The 22,539-nt window shown below is 43.9% G+C and overlaps 2 protein-coding genes across 2 annotated transcripts in view; one reads left to right on the top strand and one right to left on the bottom strand.

Annotated features, from left to right (window-relative positions):
• rnf213b (ring finger protein 213b) overlaps positions 1-21,536 on the top strand; it is a 41,512-nt gene extending 19,976 nt beyond the window's left edge. The window contains exons 33-65 of the mRNA XM_080747267.1: positions 31-166; positions 279-467; positions 574-707; positions 820-998; positions 1,523-1,726; positions 2,022-2,209; positions 2,352-2,472; positions 2,740-2,840; positions 3,114-3,293; positions 3,443-3,588; positions 3,746-3,845; positions 4,164-4,275; positions 4,393-4,603; positions 5,127-5,329; positions 5,585-5,707; positions 5,959-6,069; positions 6,165-6,407; positions 6,832-6,913; positions 7,023-7,057; positions 7,185-7,288; positions 7,571-7,721; positions 7,831-7,999; positions 8,087-8,181; positions 15,305-15,556; positions 15,834-15,966; positions 16,211-16,294; positions 16,764-16,947; positions 17,239-17,440; positions 17,538-17,615; positions 18,264-18,461; positions 18,706-18,795; positions 19,428-19,606; positions 21,020-21,536. Coding sequence (XP_080603393.1) covers positions 31-166; positions 279-467; positions 574-707; positions 820-998; positions 1,523-1,726; positions 2,022-2,209; positions 2,352-2,472; positions 2,740-2,840; positions 3,114-3,293; positions 3,443-3,588; positions 3,746-3,845; positions 4,164-4,275; positions 4,393-4,603; positions 5,127-5,329; positions 5,585-5,707; positions 5,959-6,069; positions 6,165-6,407; positions 6,832-6,913; positions 7,023-7,057; positions 7,185-7,288; positions 7,571-7,721; positions 7,831-7,999; positions 8,087-8,181; positions 15,305-15,556; positions 15,834-15,966; positions 16,211-16,294; positions 16,764-16,947; positions 17,239-17,440; positions 17,538-17,615; positions 18,264-18,461; positions 18,706-18,795; positions 19,428-19,606; positions 21,020-21,158 — 4,856 coding nt within the window. The 3' untranslated portion in view covers positions 21,159-21,536. The remainder of the gene's footprint in view (positions 1-30; positions 167-278; positions 468-573; positions 708-819; positions 999-1,522; positions 1,727-2,021; positions 2,210-2,351; positions 2,473-2,739; positions 2,841-3,113; positions 3,294-3,442; positions 3,589-3,745; positions 3,846-4,163; positions 4,276-4,392; positions 4,604-5,126; positions 5,330-5,584; positions 5,708-5,958; positions 6,070-6,164; positions 6,408-6,831; positions 6,914-7,022; positions 7,058-7,184; positions 7,289-7,570; positions 7,722-7,830; positions 8,000-8,086; positions 8,182-15,304; positions 15,557-15,833; positions 15,967-16,210; positions 16,295-16,763; positions 16,948-17,238; positions 17,441-17,537; positions 17,616-18,263; positions 18,462-18,705; positions 18,796-19,427; positions 19,607-21,019) is intronic.
• Positions 8,967-11,981, bottom strand: LOC308303570 (unconventional myosin-Id-like; the record flags this gene model as incomplete). Its single annotated transcript, XM_080747971.1, has 1 exon — positions 8,967-11,981. One exon carries the CDS (start codon positions 11,979-11,981, stop codon positions 8,967-8,969), a length of 3,015 nt encoding a protein of 1,004 aa, XP_080604097.1.
• Positions 21,537-22,539: the final 1,003 nt, after the last annotated feature.

The following is a 22,539-nucleotide window of genomic DNA, read 5'->3' as shown; positions in this document are numbered from 1 at the left end:
CATTCAGTAACACGATCAACCTTGTTCAAGCTCGCTTCCAGGAGGTGTTACTTGATAGACTGGCAGGGGCCTTGGCGCAGAGGGAAGAGATGATGCCCACTCCTGGGGAGTGGGTGAACAGGGAAGCCAAGAAACGCCAAGCTCTACAGGAAGGGGGGACTCTAAGGTAAACCCCTGAAAAACATCTTATAATGTTTGTAGAGAATGTATGTGTACAAATGTACTGTGCAGACACTAATTTACTTTTCACATTTTCTTTATTTTTTATAATGTGCCAGACATACACTCTGGCGCTGTCTTCAGTCTACCCTGACTCCCATTTTGGCTGGTTTGGTGGAAGTGCTGGACAGATATGCCAACCTGGACTTGCTCTTAAGTGCTGGCATCAGTCAAGGTCTCAAACAGTTGTGGTTGGACATTCTGGCAGACACACAGATCTTAGACCAGGCGCCTCCTCAAAACTCAAGGTACTGAATATTACCTATATGCATATGTAGGACGATGATACACGAAAGAAGAAGATGTACATTACCAAACTTAAGTATTCATTGTCATTGTAAATCCATTTTCTAGTGGGGCAGACAAGGAGGTTTTGGTGCAACATTTTCTGGCATTGGATGGCGAAGAACAATCCTGTTCTGCTCCATTCAGCTGGATCTTCAGAATGCAGGTCCAGAGCTTGTGGGATGAATCTGAATTCATACCAGGTCAGTCACGGATCAAATATTAGTTACATTCGGTGACTGCATGTATGTACTAATGATGAGATCACATACCACAGTCTGGTCAACTGTTTAATGTTCTGTGTACATCTCTCAGTGACAACAGAAGACAACAACACACAGAGGATTCTTCAGTTTGTGAGTACCTTCAACAATAGCCGACTGGGAAGTTACTTACAGAAGCTCTCAGACCAGGAGCGACTGGAGTATGGTCACCGTTACCTACAAGACTTCCTGCTTCTCTCTTTGAAGATCAACTCGAAAGATGAGCTTACGGTACAGAACAAATATTTTAAATTAAGGTTAATGTATACTTCATCACATGACGCATATGTTATTTCTTCTGCAAAATGAAGAAATGTTCATGCAGTGTTTGACGTCAACATGCAGACATTTCCGAATTTTCTGAGAAATACACTGAATACATACGGTATCTTTTGCCACACTATATAAGTTCTAATGTTCTTCTCACATCAGAACATTGTGATTTAGATTCAAAATCGGTTTAAAGTGTCCCTTTTATAGTTTAGCCCATTTATACCGTGAAAGCGTGTCATTTTAGACTTTTGCGTTGGCTATACAGTATATACAAGTCAAGATATACAAGCTCACAGCACGACACTTCGTGCCGCACTGCAAACTTGTACTGCTGCTATTTTTGAACATCTATGAAAAATCTTGAAAGTACGAGAACTACGGAAATAGACGGCATTTGTAGAATCAAACTCTCAGGTCTTAATGGCTTAAAACCAGTGTATAAATGTAATTGCTTCAATTCCCTCCTCATTGGTCCTACACAGGTGTTCACCAAGGCAATGTTAGGTTGCGTCTCTGAGCTTGGCCTGTCCATGGGTACAGCCCCTGACCTTTCTCCAGCTTGGGTCATGGCTGCTGCCAGACATTATGCCTCCAGACTGGACACTCTTTCCCACGTTCTGATGCTCCAGCCGCAGCTGGCCCGAGATGTCTCTCAGCAGTTATCACAGAGGGAACCCACGGAAATGGTGAGAAAAATGTACTATAACACTTTGAGCAGTGTTGGGATGAGGGGTTATCAGCCAGTGAGACCAAAGACATATTGGTAATGGTAGTACTGAATGCTGATACGACTGCATATTTAAAAACTTACATTTAGCAGTTGTATACACTACAGTATATAGGCTAGAAAAATAACAGCTCTTATTATAAAATTATGTCATAATGTGTAACATAACATATGTTGCTGTCATGTCTATTGTAAGTAGGGGGGTGTACAGTATAGAGCTGTGGTTCATTTGTTTATGTGTGTTATTTTGTCAGGCCGAAGACATTTTAGCTCTAGGTGTCTGCGTTGAGAACACCAAACTGCTTACTGTGACTTCCCTGCAAGAATGTGAGTCTTTTGTGCGGCGAGTAGAGCTCCTGCAGCCATGTCTGGATAGAGCCTTAGGCCAGAAGTACAGCTCCCTCTGCAGCCCTGGCTGTCTCCAACATCTGAACTCCATCAGGTCTGTTAGATAAATGTTTTTTTTTTTCTTTTTTTTTTTCCTTCGTCTTTAGTTTTTTATATTAGCCAGTTTTGGGGTTTTGAAGACTTTGTGTAAAGTTAGAAAGGGAGAGAGAGAATGTTTACATTTTTTGTCCATACAGGTCGATATGGCAGGGATTGCTGGTTGTGTCAGCATTCATCCAGCAGGTCATATTTGAGGTCAAACAAAGAGACTCTGGAATGAAGGACCTGTCTTTAAAACACTGCAGCCTGCTTCTAAATGTGAGTAAAATGCAATGGTTAAGAATTGAATTGAATGTGCATGTAACTGGCGCTCTCATCAAGATTACGGTGCAAGTAGAAAATGTCCATGTCTCTGTGAATCCTTGTTTTGAACCAGCAAATGTAACAGCCAAGAGTACATTACAGGTAGATTACCAAATAGTACACTAGGAACCGTAAAGATTAAGTGAGAGAAGGATGTTTGGATTGTTATGTTGACCAAATGTTCTCCTTTCATATATATTTTTTTAAATCTCTCTCCGACAGCTGATGCAAGACTCCCCTGATCTAAGTAGTGTGGACACCTTGCAGCAGCTCATCCGTATCCTCAACTCATATCACGCTGAGTGTATCAGCAAGGATCTAAGGTTAGACCAATCACTGCTGTTATTGATCGATTTCATATAAATATTCATACGTAAATATTTGTTTTCTGGTTAGCTGTTATTAGTCAAACTTGTACATGGTCAGTGGAATATCGACATCAGGAAGGCCACATCTAGGTTCACAATACTGGGAATTTCTGCACCGACTTAACGATTAACACCAATTCATTAATTCCACTTACAGCATAATTTACAGTCTATCTGTTCACAAGGTTACTCAATAAACACTGCAATTCATCTTTCTTTTTCGCAAAGGTATGGCATTAATTGCCCAGTTTGCCTCATGGAGCTCCAGGAGCCCTCTGCCCTGCCCTGTGCGCATGTCTTCTGTTTGCCCTGCCTCCAGAAAAGCATTCAAGCAGAGAGACAGTTCTGTCCTAAATGCAGGACAGACGTGCCACCCGACTTCAAGCCAACTGTGTCTCACACCATCAAGTGAGTCAAACAGTGAACACATTTTCATCGCTTTAACAATTATAATAATTAATAATTAGCTACTAAATACTACTACAAACTTATAAACGACTGTTTTAGTAAAACAATAGTTCACTTCTGAATTGCTTACTTGTCATACTGTACCACAGGGTGGCTCTGCAGCAGCACAAAGAGATTCGGGACTGCTGTAACTCTTTCTTCCTGGAGGTGGTGTCCAGGTTCTGTCTCTATGAGGGAGACAGACCCAGAGAAGGACTGGTGGAGCTTCTCTTCTCTCTCATCATCTATGCTCACGGTCAGTGGAGTTAAATTAACACTCCTGATGCTGTGTGCATGTGGGATATTGCACTGAAAGCGCATGCCAGGCTTTAAAAAGTGCACCTGATGGAGTGCATTGCTTTGACTTGCAGGTGTTTACTCATTGATTGTGTGTTGTGTGACGTACTGTATAGGAGAGGTGTACAGGACCAGAGAGCTCTCTCCCTTCTTGGAGTGTGTGGACAACAGTCCTGTCGTCCGCTCCGTGCTGCCCAAACTCCTGTTGCAGTACAGGTACGTGCAAGAATCACACTAGATTCTAAACACAACTAAAACAGCTAGAAGCACCTACTGTAAACACACATTCTAGGGCGTATAGAGGGTATGCACGTGACATCATCATCACACCCGGAAGTAATGCGGGAACGCCTACTGAGTGGCAAAAAAAAACGTTCTGACCTTGACAGCCCATACATCCAAACAGAAACGTCCTATCTGATTGCATTAAACAATGTTAAATTACATTAAACTCACTTTGTCACTCACTTTGCCACTTGATTTGCCACTTTATGCATGTGCATACCCTCTATTACATGCTTGTATACACTTCAGTTTTGAACAGGTGAAGTCCCACATCCAGAACTACCTAAAGAAGCTGGAGGAGAACATTCTGGCTAGAGAAGACCGCACCGAGCTATACTTGCTCTTTGTCAATTGCTTCCAGGTAACGACCACCTTCTTCTAAGTTTCTATCACTTGCATTATCAACTTTGAAACTCCAATCTCTGTTATCATCATCATCATCATTGTCATCACACTTTGCATTCGGTTCTGGTTTCAGGACTCTCTGCTGTGCTCGGAGGTGAGCAAGCGGGAGGACAGCAGAGAGCAGCAGAGGAGACTCCAGCTGGAGACCAGGTTCCTGGGCAGGCTGGCCCGGAGGCAGACAGCCAACAGACAGCAGAACCCAGTCGAGTTTCTGCTCAACACGGCCAGACTACGGCTGTGTCTGACCACCGCTGCGCGACTGCTCCAGAGAGCCATAGCCAATGGTGTTTGCTGTTCAGTTTTTATAGCTGTTATTATCATCTCTATTAAGCTTTTCTAGTTAAGCTGAGTAAGCCAAATAAAGATATTGATAACATTCATTTGTAGACAAAAAGAATATTAACCTATCCACAGAGCTTTCAGAAAGGTCCATATGTTGTGTATCCTCCACCCACTTATTACGAAATAGTTGTTTTAATAATTTTGGTGGATCCAAAATGAATGTTTTGCTAAGCTGGCAGTGGCCCTTTCCATGTTACTTCTGTTTACATTAGGGAAGGTATTTTCTTCCATAAAGGGACACTTGCAGGCAACTGCCACATTACAACACTGCATGTGAATACTTCCTTTTAGACAAGAAATAAAGAACCCCATGCAACAGGGGTGTAGTGTGACATCTAGTGGCTGAATCTTATCTATAGCAACTTCAACTATTGATAAATAATTGAAGTTAGATATATCCAGTATTGGGAAATGAAGAATTTGAACTATGGAACTGAATATCTATTGCCATGTGTTTTTCTTCAGCACCTGTTGATGGGTGTGTGGACTCTGCAGAGATGGAGTATCTTCAGCAAGTGAAGGCTGTGTGTGAGTACGGTTGTAATGACTGGTACAGGGTGTACCTGCTTAGAGCGCTCCACAGACTGGCTGGCAGGGATTGTGTACTGGCCCTGATGAACAGCCCCCACTGGAGCTGGGTCTTCCCAGCGGAGGTCCTCAGACGTCAGGTAAACGTTTCTTCAGTGAATATACTGTGTATCATATACTGTATGCTGTGTTAGGAAGTGTGGTGTATCAGAGAATGTCAGGCAGTATTTCATCAGGCAGTATTTCCTAGTGCCATTACTTAAATAACCATTCAAACTAGTAAAGGTGGTTGGTATGGTTCATTTGTCACGTTATTCCATGCCAAACCTCAACCTTGAAAGTTTAGAACTGTTTGGAAACAGAGATGGCTAACTCTGAAAATGTTGCTCCCAAAGAGGATGATTCCAGCCGAGGTGGATCCATTCCTGTGCTGTGGACCATCTTACCAGACCCTGAGAGACGCTGTGGCTCTGGTGCTGCTGGAGAACAGAACGGAACCTCTCACTACACAACTACAGGTCAGACATATTAACAGTAAAATACATATCGTCACTGTCGGGCAGAAACCTTGTACTGTATCTCCAAGTTTCAAGTTTTTTTTTCACCAAGTAAAGCCCTACTTCATCATACAAGGCTGTCGCACAAAAGTAGTGAAAACAGACGATCTACAAGCACACACACACTTGCAAAATCAGTTATTTTTATTACATAGTAATTGAGTAACTGGACATTGTATTGTACTGTGCTTTGATATGTTCTCTCTCTGTAGAACATGAGATGTTCTAAGACTACTGCATCTGTCCTGCTGGCCTTGGCCTTGTTTCGGCAAGTCACCTGCCGCTCCGTGTCATCCGACCCCAACACACGGCCCTCTCCACAGGTCACAATATTTTGTCTTGATCCCATTATGTCATAAAGTTCAAATGTGTTCAAAAGTGTCTTTGACTTCAACTTTTAATTATGTTCTTTTTACAGGAGACCAAAACCCTGGAAGACCTGCTGAAAAATATCACAACGGAGAAATTCAGGGAGTTTTGCGTGGCGATGTTATCCAATCAGATAGGCGGCCCACGCTCCCCTCTCAACATCAACCAGCGTCTCCCTGCTTACAGGCGCACCCTTTTAGAGCTGCTGGTTCACATGGACGCTGTGCTCCTCAGTGGCACCACCCTACTGGTTCCTCTTCACCAGATCGCCTTCCAACCTCAGAATGCTACAGTAAGACTTGTGTTTCTTTTCTGGTGGCTGGTTTTATATTTTCACGCCACATTCTGTATCCTTAAACTCCACTCCACGTGCTGTGGAAGTAGCACATGATAAGCAAGGGATGACCGGCCCGGGTAGTTTCCTGCCCACCAGCGTAGAGACTAGGGGTTTGAATTCTCTGCTGTGCATCCAGCTTGGACAGGCGCTCCAATGAACACATTATAGGCCATATTCGTGTGTGTGACGCAGCCGGACCGGCAGAGCACGATGATCTTTGTCGCTGCACTAGAAACTTCTGCATGTTGGTTAAGGTGTTACTGTCAGATGATACAAAGCAGACTGGCGAGGAACTGGAATTGCTATAACAACAAAATTGAGTGTAAAACAAAGAAAATAAATATATAATATATAACATAAATGCAATCTCTCCTCCAAGCGCTTCTTCCTGCCAACTATGCCGGATGACCACACAAACGAAGCAAGACAGTGGTTGAGCCGAGAGAAATTACAACAGTATGGTGAGTGAGTCTCTCAAGTGGTCTGAAAATGTTACACAATGATGTATGTTAAAGCAATATGACCTGTTGATGAGCATCGATTTTACATTGTCTTTTTCCTCATTTGCAGTCTGTGCCAATGGCCATCTGTGCTTCGTCGGAGAGGTACTTGTTTTATTACCATTCTTTGTATTATTCTTTGATTCATTCTTGTCAAAGAAAGAATTGTACTCAAATAAATTGAATTCACATTTCTTGTGCATCCATGTTGTCCATTGTTTCATCCTTGTAGTGTGGCAGACCAGTGGCTGTGTCAAAATGCCCAGACTGTGGAATACCAGTTGGTGGGCAAAAAAATCACACTCCAGTCGCTGGATTCACGCGTGCACAAAACAGGTAATAAGCTTTCATCAGCCCATGGTCAATACATAATATAAATACAAAGTACTGAAGTCATATCTTTAGCTACTGACTTGAAGTATGCAGCCCATTTTGGTTTGTCTTGTATGTTTTTTTGTCTTGTTTTTTCCTTTGGTATTTGTTTATTTGGTGGTTCTGTTTGTCTTGCTGAATAATTGTCTTCAATAAAACTTTAGTTTAAAAAAACAACAACAAAAACACCAGCCAACTCTGTGACATTATCATAATCCTGCTGGATGTGTTCTTATGTTTATGAAGTGTTGGAGATCAAACACGGACAGGGCACATATTAGGCGATGCTTATCGAAGGTCTGAAGCCCCAGAAAGACAGATGACACCTGCCCAGTCCTGTATCCTTCGGCTGCTTACTCACCTCGCCATGCTACAGGGTGCTGTAAGCCAATACCAGGTGAGATTTTAACAAAATCAACAGATAGCCAAAATAGTTGATCTGCGAGCTGATGTGAAAAAAAGTTCAAGCTGAAATCTTAACACTGTGTTGTCTGTGTGTGTTGAAGGGGGTGAGTGACATGATCCACCCCAACACGCGTGACGTTCTGGGTTTCCTGTGGGATCATCTCGAGAGGGACATGGAGACACTTGGCCGCATACTGGATCAGAACATGGATGACACTGCTGTTACAGTTCACCTGATTCTACACACCTTCATGGAGTCTTCTACAGCTGGTGAAATAACCTTCTAATCTAGACGATCCGCTTTCTGGATCTTTCTTTGTTTAACAGTGTATATGACCCTGCTCCTTTGAATTACAGGTTCTCGCCACTCAAGGGCCGACCTGTCCTCAAGGCGGGGACGAGAGGAGTGGGAGAAGCTAGTCTGTAGTTCTGCTATTGATCCAGTAGTTACGGTAAGGAGTACTACTCCCCCCCATTGGTAACTTTTTAATTATGATATCTTGGCCAGGTCCCCCTAAAAGAGAGCATTGATCTTAACGGGACTAACCATAAAAGAAAAAGTTCCCCCCCTTCTGTGTTGCCTAGACTGGAGGATTGATTTTGGGGTTTGTATTGCAAAGTACACCGGTGTGATATCATCACGGTGTACTTTGCAATACAAGCCCCCAATTCAATCCTCCAGTTCTGAGCAACACAGAAGGGGGGGAACTTTTTTTTTTAAATTTCCACACAACTCCTCTACGGTATATTAATGACAGTTCAATATTGAAAATGGGTGGTTTTCCCCTTTAATAAACAAAAAAATAATAAAAATGCTTTTTCCTCCCCTGAAAATGTTTTACTATTGGCTTTGATTTGTTTAGTTTTTTACTCCTTGACCACATTGATGCTATAGTGAGAATTATAGTCCACTCATCCCAAGAAAAAAACACATGAGAAATGAAAAAGATCACCTCTTTGGTGGTGGATTATTTTGCCTAGTGAATGTATTAACATGTTTAGCTAAAATGTGGATACATTTCATTATCAAGACATTATATAGTTTAGTTTTAATAATTTATTTTGGTCATAGTCATATACATTTATGACAACATTCCATTCATAAAAACAAAAACATTTCATACAATCAAAACAAAAAACAGCTAAATAGAAAACGTACTGCTATACAAAGGTCATGTTTTTGGCATGGTATCATCATCTTGGCCTGCTTGGAAAACCTCTTCATACCCGTCTGTGCCTAGTTTTCGGCCACAGCCAGAATGTAACCTGACCGGATCTTGGTGAAGTCTGGCTGTAATTGGTTGATCTTGGGCTCCACGATGACAGTGCGCTTCCTTCCATTGATGCTGCACTGGATGGGACTGGTTATGTTCACCAGCAGCTTGCTCCCTTCACTCTTGAAGTGGCTGAGTAGGATGCCGACCAGCTCCCCAATGCGGTTGTCGGTGGCGGGCACCATGCCCTGCAGGCACACCACCAGGTCCCTGTTGTCCTTCGTGTGGAATACAACCAGCTGGTCCTTCCCTGGGGATATGCTCAACCCCGTCACGTTGTTGAGGGGGATGCTCTTCATGGTCTTGTACTTCTTGAGGGGGTCCATTTTGTACAGGTGGCGGTCGGTGATCAGCACTGTGCGGTCCGTTGCCTTGTTGAAACCATTGATCTTGCGTACGTTGCAGGAGAACAGAACTCTTGTGAACTTGTCCTTCCGTTGCAGTTCGCTGGATACCAGTGTAAAGAAGGAAGCTGTTTCAGGGCTGTCTCGCTTCAGATAGTTCCCCTCCCAGGCTCTCTGCAGGCCCAGGTCTGACCGTTGACCCTTCAGAGCCTCAAAGGTGGCAACCTTGGCCCTCACCTGCAGGGCCTCCTCTGGAGCCAGCCCTTTGATCAGTGTCCACGCCCACCACTTGTTATAGAGGCTCTTGAGGGCCTCCTCAAACCTGCAGAGGACTTTGGGTGGTGTAGGCCACTTGACAAGCCTGCCATAGTCTTTCATGTAGCGCACGTTTTTGAAGCGCCGGTTGACCTCACGGATATAGGACTTGACTTTGTAGTGGCGGTAAGCCCGCTGGATGATGAGGGCAGCACACATCCGTCTGTAGCGCATTCTGGCTATGGCGCCGCGCCACACCTTCTGAAGAATGACAACCAGCTTTTGGACCATGCCAGTGCGCTGCTCCTCAAGGCTGAAGAGGGTGCGTGGTGTACGGACGAAGACCTTGGTCTTGCCATAGACTACCTCATGGTCGAAGCCACGGTCCTGTATAAGCCTACTCACTGCTTCCTTGTCCGACTGTAGTTTATGATTGGGCCACGTGAACTCTGAGATCATCTTATACCTCTGTAGGAAGCGGGGATAAGTCTCTCGGTAAGCGAAGCCAGCACGACGAACTCTGACATTCTCCAGCAGCCCCAGGTACTCCACCTGGTGTTTGCAGCGCTCACTATCAAACAGCATCGGGGACTTGATGTCATTGGGCTTGATGCAGCGCACGTAGTAGGGTTCTTTGCCAGCCAGGTTCTCCACCAATGAGATCATGGAGTTCTTGAACAGGGTGCCAGCAGTCAGGGGGCGCTTGGTAACCTCAGTGATGCTCAGCTTGCCTTCCGGCCACATTGCCTTCAGCACAGGGTTGGAACTGTTGTACAGCAGCCTCTTGGAATCCTGGAAGAGAGTGTCTTTGTTCTTATCAATAAAACCCACCACAGAGTACACCACATCTCCTGCATAATGACTTATACGGAAGTCTCTGTCAAACTCCAACCTCTTGTCAGTGGGTGAGAGCTTGCGGCTGGTGTAATGTGCATGTTTTACCAGCTTGCTGTCGAGTCCCTGTAGCAGGATCTCGTCAGTAACTTTGCCCACATTCATGCAAGCCTCGTCCAGCACAGAGAAGATTCCTTTGTGCTGCTGTTCCACAAGATCTACGATGATCTGATTGTTGAAGTAGTCAATCTGTTTCCAGGGGATACCTTCTCTCTGGTACTCCTCCTGTTCCTGTTTCAGAACCAGCTGGATGAAGAGCTGCTGCAGTTTCTCGTTGCAGTAGTTGATGCAGAACTGCTCAAAGCTGTTGTTCTTGAAGATCTCAAAGCCATAGATGTCCAGCACTCCAATGACTGTGTTATTCCCGTGGACTCTGGCATCGTAGTCTTTTACGTCGATGATGTCATTGATACGACCCACGATCCAGGAAAACAAGTGCTCATACATGGCCTTGGCTAATGCATCTCTTCCATAGCTAGCCTCCTGGATTGTGTGCTGTTTGTCAATGACGTCTTTGCCCGATGCAATGGTGCGGCAAAGCAGAGCCTTCTCCACGTTCTCCACCTTGGTAGATAGTAGCTCCCCAATCACGGACAGCACCTTGGAGTTCTTAATCAGTACCCCGTCTCTGCTCACCCCGAACTGCACGTTCCCCAGATGGAGAATGGCAGCCAGGATCTTGTAAACGGTCTGGATCTCATCTCCTGTGAAGCCAATCCCTTTCATGGCGTCGGCCACCGCTTTGAATTCCGCACCATCATTAATGCAAGACTTGATGCTACCTCCCACTTTGATGTAGTTGTAGGTTGTTGGATCCTTCTTGATGTGCAGAGAACGTAGGAGGGACTCCGGACCTCCCCTCAGCAGCTGGTAAAAGGAGTGAAAGTTTCTCTCTCCCTCCTGCTGGACAACAACCCTAGACTTCTCCAGCAGGTAGTTGCTGATGTGACCACCAATGGGATCTCCCTTGAAGTCAAAGTTGATATCCATGTACTTTCCGAATCGGCTGGAATTGTCATTGCGGTTGGTTTTGGCGTTTCCAAAGGCCTCCAGGACGCAGTTGGATTTGAGCAGCATATTCTTCACTCTTTCAACTTCAGCCCTCTGATTGGGGTTGGTGATATCAGCAATGTATTGCATTATGTACTTGCTGGCTTCCGTCTTCCCTGCCCCACTCTCTCCTGAGATGACAATGCAGGTGTCTTTGTTTTGTCTCTTCATGGCTTTGTAGGCGGCATCAGCAATGGCAAACAGGTGGGGCGGCCTCTCGTACAACTCCCGGCCCTTGTACTGTTCAATGGTGTCGCGCCCATAGAGGTTCATTGCACGGTATGGATTGACGGCAACCAACACCTCTCCGATGTAGGAGTAGATTCTCCCCTTCTGAAACCTAAGTTTGAGGTTGGCCAAGAATTCTTCCATAGAAACGTTGTCCAGAAGAACAAAGTCAGCCTTACCAAACTCCAGACTCTCTTGTTCTGCCATAGCTGAAAATGTGTTTAAAAATTACTCAAAAGAAAAATGGACTGGTTGTCTAGGACCAGAACGGTGCAAGATGTCCAATAAGTGATGTCTGACTAGCTGTGAGTGAGCGGTGCAGCTAGTTACGAGTGTGACTCTGACACTGCAGACGGTTGCTTATAAACTGTCTGGGTAGTGATGATGTCACGATGAGTCATCCATGCCCATATATGGAATTTCAGGTCAGGTGTGACCAAATATGGAGTTCATGATGTCACATTCAGTCTCTGTGTATTCTGACTATCAACATTGGTAACCATAACAACCTGGACTCACTCAGACATATTTAGTGACCATGGAAACCTAATGTAAACAAACCTGGATGACCTATTGTCAGAGTAACTCTTATACTGGAGGCAGGTCTATGATCTCTAAGTATGATGTCATATTGATGACGATATTGATGTCTTGGCCATCTGGCCAGTGATGTATATCGATGACATCATTAGGGATCTCCATATATGGGCATAAAAGGGATTTGTTCCCCTGGCATCACAGGGATCTCCATATCTCCATATATGGGCATAAAAGGGATTTGTTCCCCCTGGCACCACAGGGATCTCTCTAACAGGGCATCATCTTGGATACAATCCCTTTTATGCCCATATATGGAGATCAGTGAAGTGGACATTAGGGATCTCCATATATGGGCATAAAAGGGATTGTTCCCCCTGGCATCACAGGGATCTCTCTAACAGGGCATCATCTGGGATACAATCCCTTTTATGCCCATATATGGAGATCCAGACTGACAGATACAGAATTCTCCATATATTGACATAAAAGGGACAGACAAACGGGTAAAACGGGTACTCTGACAACGGGTATCTTATATCGGGTACATCGGGTGTTATTGCGACCGTAAGGTCGCAGTTTAGTTGCGACCGTAAGGTCGCAGTTTAGTATGAAAACCTCCACCGGCCGTCCGTCGGTCACACGGGCGGTCGACCGCACGTCACACGTGCGGTCGACGTGTGATGAGGTCACGATGAGTCATCTATGCCCAAATATAGATTTCTAGGTCAGATGGCCCATAGAGTTTGTGATGTCAAACCTAGCAACCCAATATAAACAAACCTGATGTCAGACCTGAAGTATCCTTTTATACCCATATATGGAGATACAGAGATCTCCATATATGGGCATATTAGAAAGCCCATATATGGGCATATACGGATGACATCAGGGATATCCATATATGGGCATAAAAGGGACAAGGGCTTACAGTTAAGAGATCTCCATATATGGGCATATCAGAAAGCCCATATATGTTCATATACTGATGACATCAGGAATATCCATATATGGGCATAAAAGGGACAAGGACTTACAGTTAAGAGATCTCCATATATGGGCATAAAGGGACAAGGACTGTTACAGTAGATATAGAGATGTCCATATATGGGCATAAATGAACAAGGACTGACAAACACTGAGATCTCCATATAACCTATGGGAATATAAGGGACGAGGACTGTCAGCTTGTAGACCTATTTTCTAAATATTGTTGTACATTAAAAACTTGAAATGGGTCGTTCTGCATAGTACTTGGGATTTGTTGATGTAAATGTTCACATAGAGTGTAATAATTGGTAAAACAAACTTTTGGCCTATTTGTGGAGATAAGCGACCAACGGTCGCTTATCTCCCGATTAGGGAGTCTTACTGGTATATCTGGGTAGGGGGGCGGGAGGACGGACGGACGGACGGACGGACGGACGGACGGACGGACCACAGCCACGTCATCATGACTCAGTCAGACATAGCCATAAACAAACCTGACACGCCCATATACAGGCAGGATCATGGCCATCATTATGATACAACATATAGGCACTTAGGCAGGACCACCACCAAGTCACTATGACTCAGACATAACCATAAACAAGCCTGATATGCCCATATATAGGCATATATGGAGATCCTATTGTCCATAGCCATAGATACGACCGCTATGCCCATATATGGTCATACGCATATAAGGGACTGACCAACTTCAAACTTGACGCACGCAGTGGCAAGTACATGTTGGAGTTCATGCAGATATGCAGTTGTCTAGAACCGCCAATCCGATCAATATGCCCATATAGTCATATGGATATCCAGTTGTCCACAACAGCCGATCAAACCAATATGCCCATTATGAGCATACCGGTATACTGATGACATCGGGGATCTCCATATATGGGCATAAAAGGGACAGGGACCCAAAGATGTAGAGATCTCCATATATGGGCATAAAAGGGGCACAGGTAGACTGAGCATCCAGGTACAACAGGTACTCTGACAAAGTGCTATGCTGCCTTCACACCCAAGCCAACCGATATACCCATATATGGAGATCTCTGTGTGTGTCAGGCCATGTCCCTTTTATGCATACATAATATCGGCATTAAATTATGAAGATCCCTGGTGTCATCAGTATGTGCCCATATATGGGCATTCGCCCTTTTGTGACCATATATGGAGCTGACTGATTTGTTTACACCTGATGCCATGACGACACATTGAGTTTAAACAACACACTCCATATTTGGGCGTAGCTGCGGTTTTCTACTCTGCAAGGTGCCTTGGTAGGTGTCGTTCTTCTCCTTACGTCATCTGAGTATCTGTTCTTTTCCTTTCCACAGGTTCCAGGTAGGTTTCACTAACTTCCAGGTAAGTTAGGTAGGGTTTTCTCTTCCCTCTTTCCAGGGTTCTGGTGAGTATTGCTCTGTGTCGTCATTTAGGTGATGTTCCCACTATATTGCCTATGATAGAACAAAGTTCAAGGTCAATTTGATGTTCAAGAAGCGCTTAAATATGTCTGGGAAATGAGTGGGGTCTCTTACCGCCGTCTGCCCATGTCCACTGAATGGGGGAGAGCGAGCTGCTGGTATTGAGGTCTTCTGTATGTATATGTATATATGTATATGTACGGTATGTATATATTATATATTATATCCACTATTACATCCACTGCCACATTTCTTTCTTCCTGAATGTGAATCAGAAAAGAAAATACGGTGTGTGCTCTATTGGTGAGCGAGGATTTACTGGCAGTTTTGTCATTGTTCTGGGCTCTGACAGCCTGAGGGGAAAAGCTCTTCCTTTGTAGTAGCATTGTGACAGCACAGGCATTTTGCCTGTCCACAGTGGCACAAACAGTCCATTGCTGGGACGATATGGTTCTTTAAAGATCCTTTTAGCTCTGCTCAAACAAAAATACATTCGGAACATCAACAACATACAACTTGCTCAGTAATTGTTCAGTAACACTTTTAATTTCATAACAACTTTGTTCTCAGCATCTGAGGAAAAAGCTCACTGAGGCCCAGGAGAGAATCAGTGCTGATGATAAGCTTGACGGAGGAAGCCCCCTGATGAAGCTCCTCTATGGGGACCCTGCTCCCATGTTGTCCCTCACCTCTGACTGTCCCACACACCGCTCCTCTTTCTGGAGTCTACCTGAGACACTGACCGTGGAGCGCTTCTCTCAGCTGGTTGGACAGGCCCAGGAAAATGCCTCTGTACCCCTGCTTGCCCTGTTCCTCAAGAAGGTACCTACTTTACACCTTGTTGACTGGAGCATGTATCTGCATACAGCAAGAATACATAAAACTGCCAAAAATACATATTTAAGTTCCGTTCAGTGTTCATGTTTTCAAATATGTAGCACTGTGGCCACTTTCTGTATTGTAATTATTTTCTGAAATGCGCGTAGTATATATTTTTGTACTGGTTAGCAAGGGTTATATTCATATCTGTAGAATGAAAGTAAACCTATTGATCAGTAAAGCGTCATACTTCCGTGTTCCATCTTTGCATCTATCCTAGATCCAGTGTGTGAGACAGTTGCATCATCTGCCTGAGCTGGCTGCATTACAGTCAGACCTTCTGCGGGCATTTCCCCTGGTATCAGAACACACACCCCAGAGTATCGCACAGATGTTACAACAGATACCAACAGGTATAGCATGCTCCACCATTGATATAAGTGATTGTCACCATCACATGTACGTGCCGTGCGCACACGCACGCACGCACACACGCACGCACGCACGCACGCGCACGCGCGCGCGCACACACACACACACACACACACACACACACACACACACACACACACACACACACACACACACACACACACACACACACACACACACACATACACACATACAATCTGACCAGACCACTGTCATCCTTTGTAGGATGCCAGAGGAAGATGCTGCTTGATAGGATAACAAGATTCATTGGGGTCTGGAATTGCCTCAGACTGGAGGTGGCCAACAACTGTAAGCACATACTCTAAAACACTCCTCCACCACTTACCCTTTGGTTGCAACCTTTGGTTGCATAGCACTGAGTTTGACCTTGCACATTACAAGTCTAAATACCCAGCTTGCAACTGCCCGCAGCAATGCATGGCAGGGTAGTATTGTAATCGCTCCTGTATGTGGGTCTGTCTCTCTTCCTTTGAACAAAATAAGTTGAGAACAGATGGGCGGAAATTTCCTGAAACTTGTTGGGAAGGATCAGTTAACTGCCCCAAAGAGATGATTAACTTTAGGGTAAAAAAAAGTCAAAGGTCAGGATCTCAATCAAGGTCAAGGTTAAAATTGAGAACAGATGGCCGGGCGGCTTTTCCATGATTCAAGCTCACAAGCTTCTGAGCTTGTACTGTAGATCAGCTATTTTTGGTAAAGGGATTTGGTGTTAAAAAAAGAGTTAAATCAGGTCTATTTTACTAACTGATGTCCACAGCAGCAGACCTGGGAGTGGAGGTGCAGTTGTGTGAGATGGAGATGACGATGGACAGCTCTGGGGAGTTCCTGGTACCGTGTCGACGTGGACCTGGCTCATGCCTTCGAATCCTGGTAGACTTCCTGTCAGAGACTCACAACTCCTTAGTGAGAGAGGCCAGGAAACTGAGCCACCAAGTTGACAGGTCAGTTCACTTTCACCAACGTTTTATTTACGGTATCACTGTATCACTCATTTGTTATGCCTCATTCACACTACAGATATATAGTTGAACGTTTAGCTTGGTAATTCAATGTAATCTCAATGGAAACCAGCTTTAAAGCTTTTAAAGCTTTGTTCTGAGCATCTCCTGCATCTTTAAAGCTGGTTTCCATTGAGATTACATTGAATTACCAAGCAAAACGTTCAACTATATATCTGTAGTGTGAATGAGGCATTAGTCTGAGTGGAAATTGAATATTGAATGTCTTCCCAGTGACTACAGTATTCTGTTGGAGGGGGCCTCGGAGACACAGCTGACCCTCTGCCACCCAGAGAGAGAGCTGCTCCCTCTGGTGTTAGCCAACTGCCACTACACCCTGAGGAAAGGCAGGGAGACGGACAGCAGTTACAACCTGCCAGGAATCCAAACCCAGCTGGCTCGCCGCTTTCTGGCTGGGAAACCACTCATACAAGGGGTGAGAATGGATTAGAGTCGTAGTAAATGCATTCATACCTAATGCCAATCATTCTAACCGGAACACGTTACATTAATACCTGTCTTACTATTATCAGGACACGTCGAGGTACTTGAACAGGCACCTTCAGGACTTCTCTGTGGTTCTAGCAGAGGTCAGAGACAGGATTCATCAGGTGAGTGCAGTATAAATGTGACTTCCTAACTTTCATGCTGCCACACAAAACACTGACAGAATATATGATCGCTTTCAGGCAGTATGACCAAAGCCCTTACTTTTCAGGGAACTCAGGGGGTAAACCTGTGTTTTAATGTATCCAATGTAGTTTGTATTTAGTCACAAGTTCTTGTTAATACAATAAAACCCACAGAATGACTTATCCACTTTCAACCTTCTGACCCTATTTTGGACATGTCATTTCAAAGTATTTAGTGTTTCACATTTTCAAGAATGAAATAACAAGCAAAAAAAGCTGTGAGCTTGTAGATCTGCTATCTTCTGTACTTTTGTGTGACACTGCCATACAACGTAGTTTAGTTAGGGCATTGATTTATGAAAAAAATAAAATAAATAAAAAACATAAAAAGATGATACTTTGGGATATACAAGGTTTCCGCTCGACTGTGACGATAAGCCCAAGAATATACACAGTAGTTCCCCCTATGGGATTTGCAGAGGCCTCATTGTTGCAGGTCACATTCCTTCACCCAGACTTATTTCTGTTTCCATTCACCGGGAGAGCATCCCACCCCCACCCTGCTCAGCGCCACTCAGTTGCCTGCTGAGTTACTCTGTGCTCTTATGTCTGTTGCACACCCTGCAGGAGCCGTTGAAGGGCTCGGTGAGTGGTGCCGTGAAGACGGTGCTGCGTTCATACACCGATGTTTGTGACGCCGTGTTTGTGGTGGAGATCGCCTTGCGCTTCCTGGGGAAGACTGGCGGGGATTCCCAACATCACCTTCTGTCCTTCCTTACTGATTCGCTGCAGATGGGCCCACAGATTTCCAACGCTGTGGCCAAGGTATAAACATCAGGGCCATTTCCTTTAATTGACTGCAGTGGTTGTGAGATTCAACTATCTTGTTGCTGGTCTCTCCTAATATACAGTAATGGTAGTATTTCCCTCAGCAGATTGCTCCACTTTACTGATGTGTACATTGCAAATCAGTGGTATACAACATTTTCTCCTGCTACTCTCTGACCAAGTATAATTGAAATTGAAACTCATTTAAACATAAGCAACTTACATTTATTCTTTATTGCAGGCCCTTGGTGATAGTAAATTGAAGCATAGCATCTTTACCTGGCAGCTCCTTACCTGCTGGAAATCTGAGCTGATGCTGAACCGCATGCAGGTTAGACATTTTAACCTCTGTTTAAATTCTGGATAAGGCAATGCCTTCACCCGTGCATCATCCAAACCACTCGCGGACAAAGCTCAAAAGCCATGCATGAAACGACCCCTTGCTGCTGCCCACACACTTTGCTTTGGAGTGAAGCTTTTCAGTCATGTGACCCTTGTTCACTGCCAGGGACTGACCTCAAAGACCACAGAGGGATAAACTCTCTGGGCTGTAAATCCATGGAAAGTGTGGCGTCTGACATGGCTGGCGCTCAGTGTTTGACCCTAACAATAAAATGTATTATTTGAATTCCTTCTCTAATTTCCGCCATTAAGGGGAAGATTTTAAATTTTTAACCACTTAACAACTGCACTGAGCCACTTTATTCTGAATTATTTCGAATATAGCTAATTTATAAGCTTACAACGCATCACAGCGCTACACATTGTGAGCTTGTAGATCTGCTATTTTCAAACAAAAAATTATTAACAATTAATGTTGAAAGTGTTTGAATTCTTTTCACCTATAAAGACATGCCTAAAATTGGGATTGATGCATGCAGTCTATCGTTTAACATCCAGGCTGGGAAGATGTAAACTGGGTTTTGATTTTGAATGCCATTGACTGTCATTGTGTTGTTGCAGGATCCATTTCAGAGACTGCCCGCAGAATTCCAGCAGAGTCTGTCTGAGGAGGAGAGGAGAGAGATGAAGGCTTTCCTTGCTGTCACAGATACTGACACTTTTTCTCTGGAGTTGCATGAAATTCTTCTTCTGAAGACCAGCAACTCCATGCCAGACGAGGCCTACCCACCACACTGGGAGTAAGCAATCTAGAGCAGTGGTTTTCAACCCTTTTCATATGAAGGTCCATTATTTATTTGGTATTTGAGCCATGGACCACCATTTGATGAGATTTTGCCCCTCAGACCCAAGACATAGAATATTTTGTTGTCGTTGGATAAAGTTTTGTCCACTTTTGCAATCCAAATAACAATTCTTCTACATTCTCTAATTGTGTAGACTTGTTGTGAATTAATTAATGCAGATGAATAACAATTTTAAAAAATGTTACGGGTCCATTTGGTTTCATTTTACACTCAAGAGTTAAAGATCTATAAGGGTCCATTTGGTTACGAACTCTCATTTAGCTGGTTGAGAAAGACTGGTCTAGTATCAACACAGTATTTGTATTCCCTCCTCCATATGATATCTGTATAATTGATATACCCACAACTAAAGACATGCTGACCATTTGACAAGTGGAAGGGAACGCAGTACATGAAGTATAATGTGTTTACAAAGCAGTCAAATATTTTGCTGTCTGGAATGTTTATTCTCCCCAGTTTGCTAGAAATGGATTTGCTGGGGATAAGACATCTTCTTGATCTCATAAAAGCTAGAAGTGTGCCCATTGTCTACCCAGGGATTAGCACTGTGTTACCAAAGAATCCATTGAACGTGGACACTCTCAATCACATTGTGGGGGTCTCACCCTGGGATGCCCCTTACAATTCTGGGCCTTTTGACTGCTAGGGACCAGAGAGCGTGTGTGTGTGTGTGTGTGTGTGCAGGGGCGTCACAAGGGGTAGGAAAGTTGGACTGAGTTACTGGGGCCCAAGGTGGAGGGGCCCTAATAACTTTATCTTTTGAAAAATAGCAGATATACAAGCTCACAGCGCGGCACCGAGTGCCGCGCTGAGAGACAATCTTTGAATCTTTGAATATATGTATTTCTTAAGCGAACATTTCTAACTCAAATTTTGCTTCTGGGGGTCCCTGGAACTAAATATTTTGAGATCGGGGGCCCATGGCCAAATACATATCATCTTGGGGGTCCTTGACATAGGTTTCTTGCACACATTTTCCACGACTTTTCAAAAATAGCAGATATACAAGCTCGCAGCGCGGCACTCGGTGCCGCGCTGTGAGCTTGTATATCTGCTATTTTTCAATAGTTAACATTCATGGGGGGCCCGCAGTGAATCCTTGTACCCAGGGCCCAGAATTTGGTGTGACGCCCCTGTGTGTGTGCGTGTGTGTGACCCCTCCAGGCGACCATCTGTCTGGGCGAAAAGGGGCTTAAGTTATACGCACTCTGCCGGCCCAGGTCAGCTCTATACTGAGGCCAGCAGCTGGACACAGGGAAGTGAATATAGGAATGCACGTGGAGAAAACAATGGGTGCAATGCTAACTGTTGCTCCCTCCTTCCACCCTCTGTCCCTAATGTCTCCAGCATCAGGTCCACACTGGAGAACCATTTGGAGCAGAAGAATCTTCCACCTCTGCCTGGGCTTGAGTCTTTACCAGACGACATCACTCTGGAAAAAGGAGCTGATGCGTGGAAGATGGCTGTAGAGTTCAAGAAAAGATAGATTATTTTCACAGGCAGCCATACATCATTCCAAGATTGTTGCTTGCTAAAATATTTCAAAAATATATATTGTCTAATGAACCACTTTCGTTTTTTCTACAAACTCACAATGCATCTGCTAATATAGAAGGATGCATGAATAATGTAATAATTTTAACGAAAGGCGTAGAAAGTAGAACATCATATCAATCAAATGTGCCTAAATGTTATGAATCTTTATATTTTCAAATTGTGTTCCCAACTGTGGATCATACAAACGTATAGATATACTGTATATAATAATATTATACTGAGTATGACATGTATGTAGGCCTATTACATATCAATAATATGTAATAGAGAGAGCTACACATTCTGTGGAATAAAAATGTATCAATACTGTATTGTATTCATCTGAACTATAGAGATAAATATATTTACCTCTTCTGAAACTTGAATGAATGTACAACGACTTGACTTGAGCCAATATCATTTAGAACAGTGGTTCTCAACCATTTCAGGCCGCGACCCCCAAACAAAAGAATCATATTTTAACTCCCCCCCACCACCCTGACAAGTTCTATTGTGAAAATAGCCAATCTTGTTGCGAGGCGTTGTGAGCATGTAGATCGGCTATTTTCAAAATGTCTACCTCTAATATATACCTCTAATATATACCAGTAAGACTCCCTAATCGGCCAAAAGTTTGTTTTACCAATTATTACACTCTATGTGAACATTTACATCAACAAATCCCAAGTACTATGCAGAACGACCCATTTCAAGTTTTTAATGTACAACAATATTTAGAAAATAGGTCTACAAGCTGACAGTCCTCGTCCCTTATATTCCCATAGGTTATATGGAGATCTCAGTGTTTGTCAGTCCTTGTTCATTTATGCCCATATATGGACATCTCTATATCTACTGTAACAGTCCTTGTCCCTTTATGCCCATATATGGAGATCTCTTAACTGTAAGTCCTTGTCCCTTTTATGCCCATATATGGATATTCCTGATGTCATCAGTATATGAACATATATGGGCTTTCTGATATGCCCATATATGGAGATCTCTTAACTGTAAGCCCTTGTTCCTTTTATGCCCATATATGGATATCCCTGATGTCATCCGTATATGCCCATATATGGGCTTTCTAATATGCCCATATATGGAGATCTCTGTATCACCATATATGGGTATAAAAGGATACTTCAGGTCTGACATCAGGTTTGTTTATATTGGGTTGCTAGGTTTGACATCACAAACTCTATGGGCCATCTGACCTAGAAATCTATATTTGGGCATAGATGACTCATCGTGACCTCATCACACGTCGACCGCACGTGTGACGTGCGGTCGACCGCACGTGTGACCGACGGACGGCCGGTGGAGGTTTTCAT

The sequence above is a fragment of the Nannobrachium achirus genome (assembly GCF_963921795.1).
Source record: "Nannobrachium achirus genome assembly, chromosome: 18".
Lineage (NCBI taxonomy): Eukaryota > Metazoa > Chordata > Actinopteri > Myctophiformes > Myctophidae > Nannobrachium > Nannobrachium achirus.
Note: the sequence above shows the minus strand (reverse complement) of the source record. Positions and strands in the feature narration are given on the sequence as shown.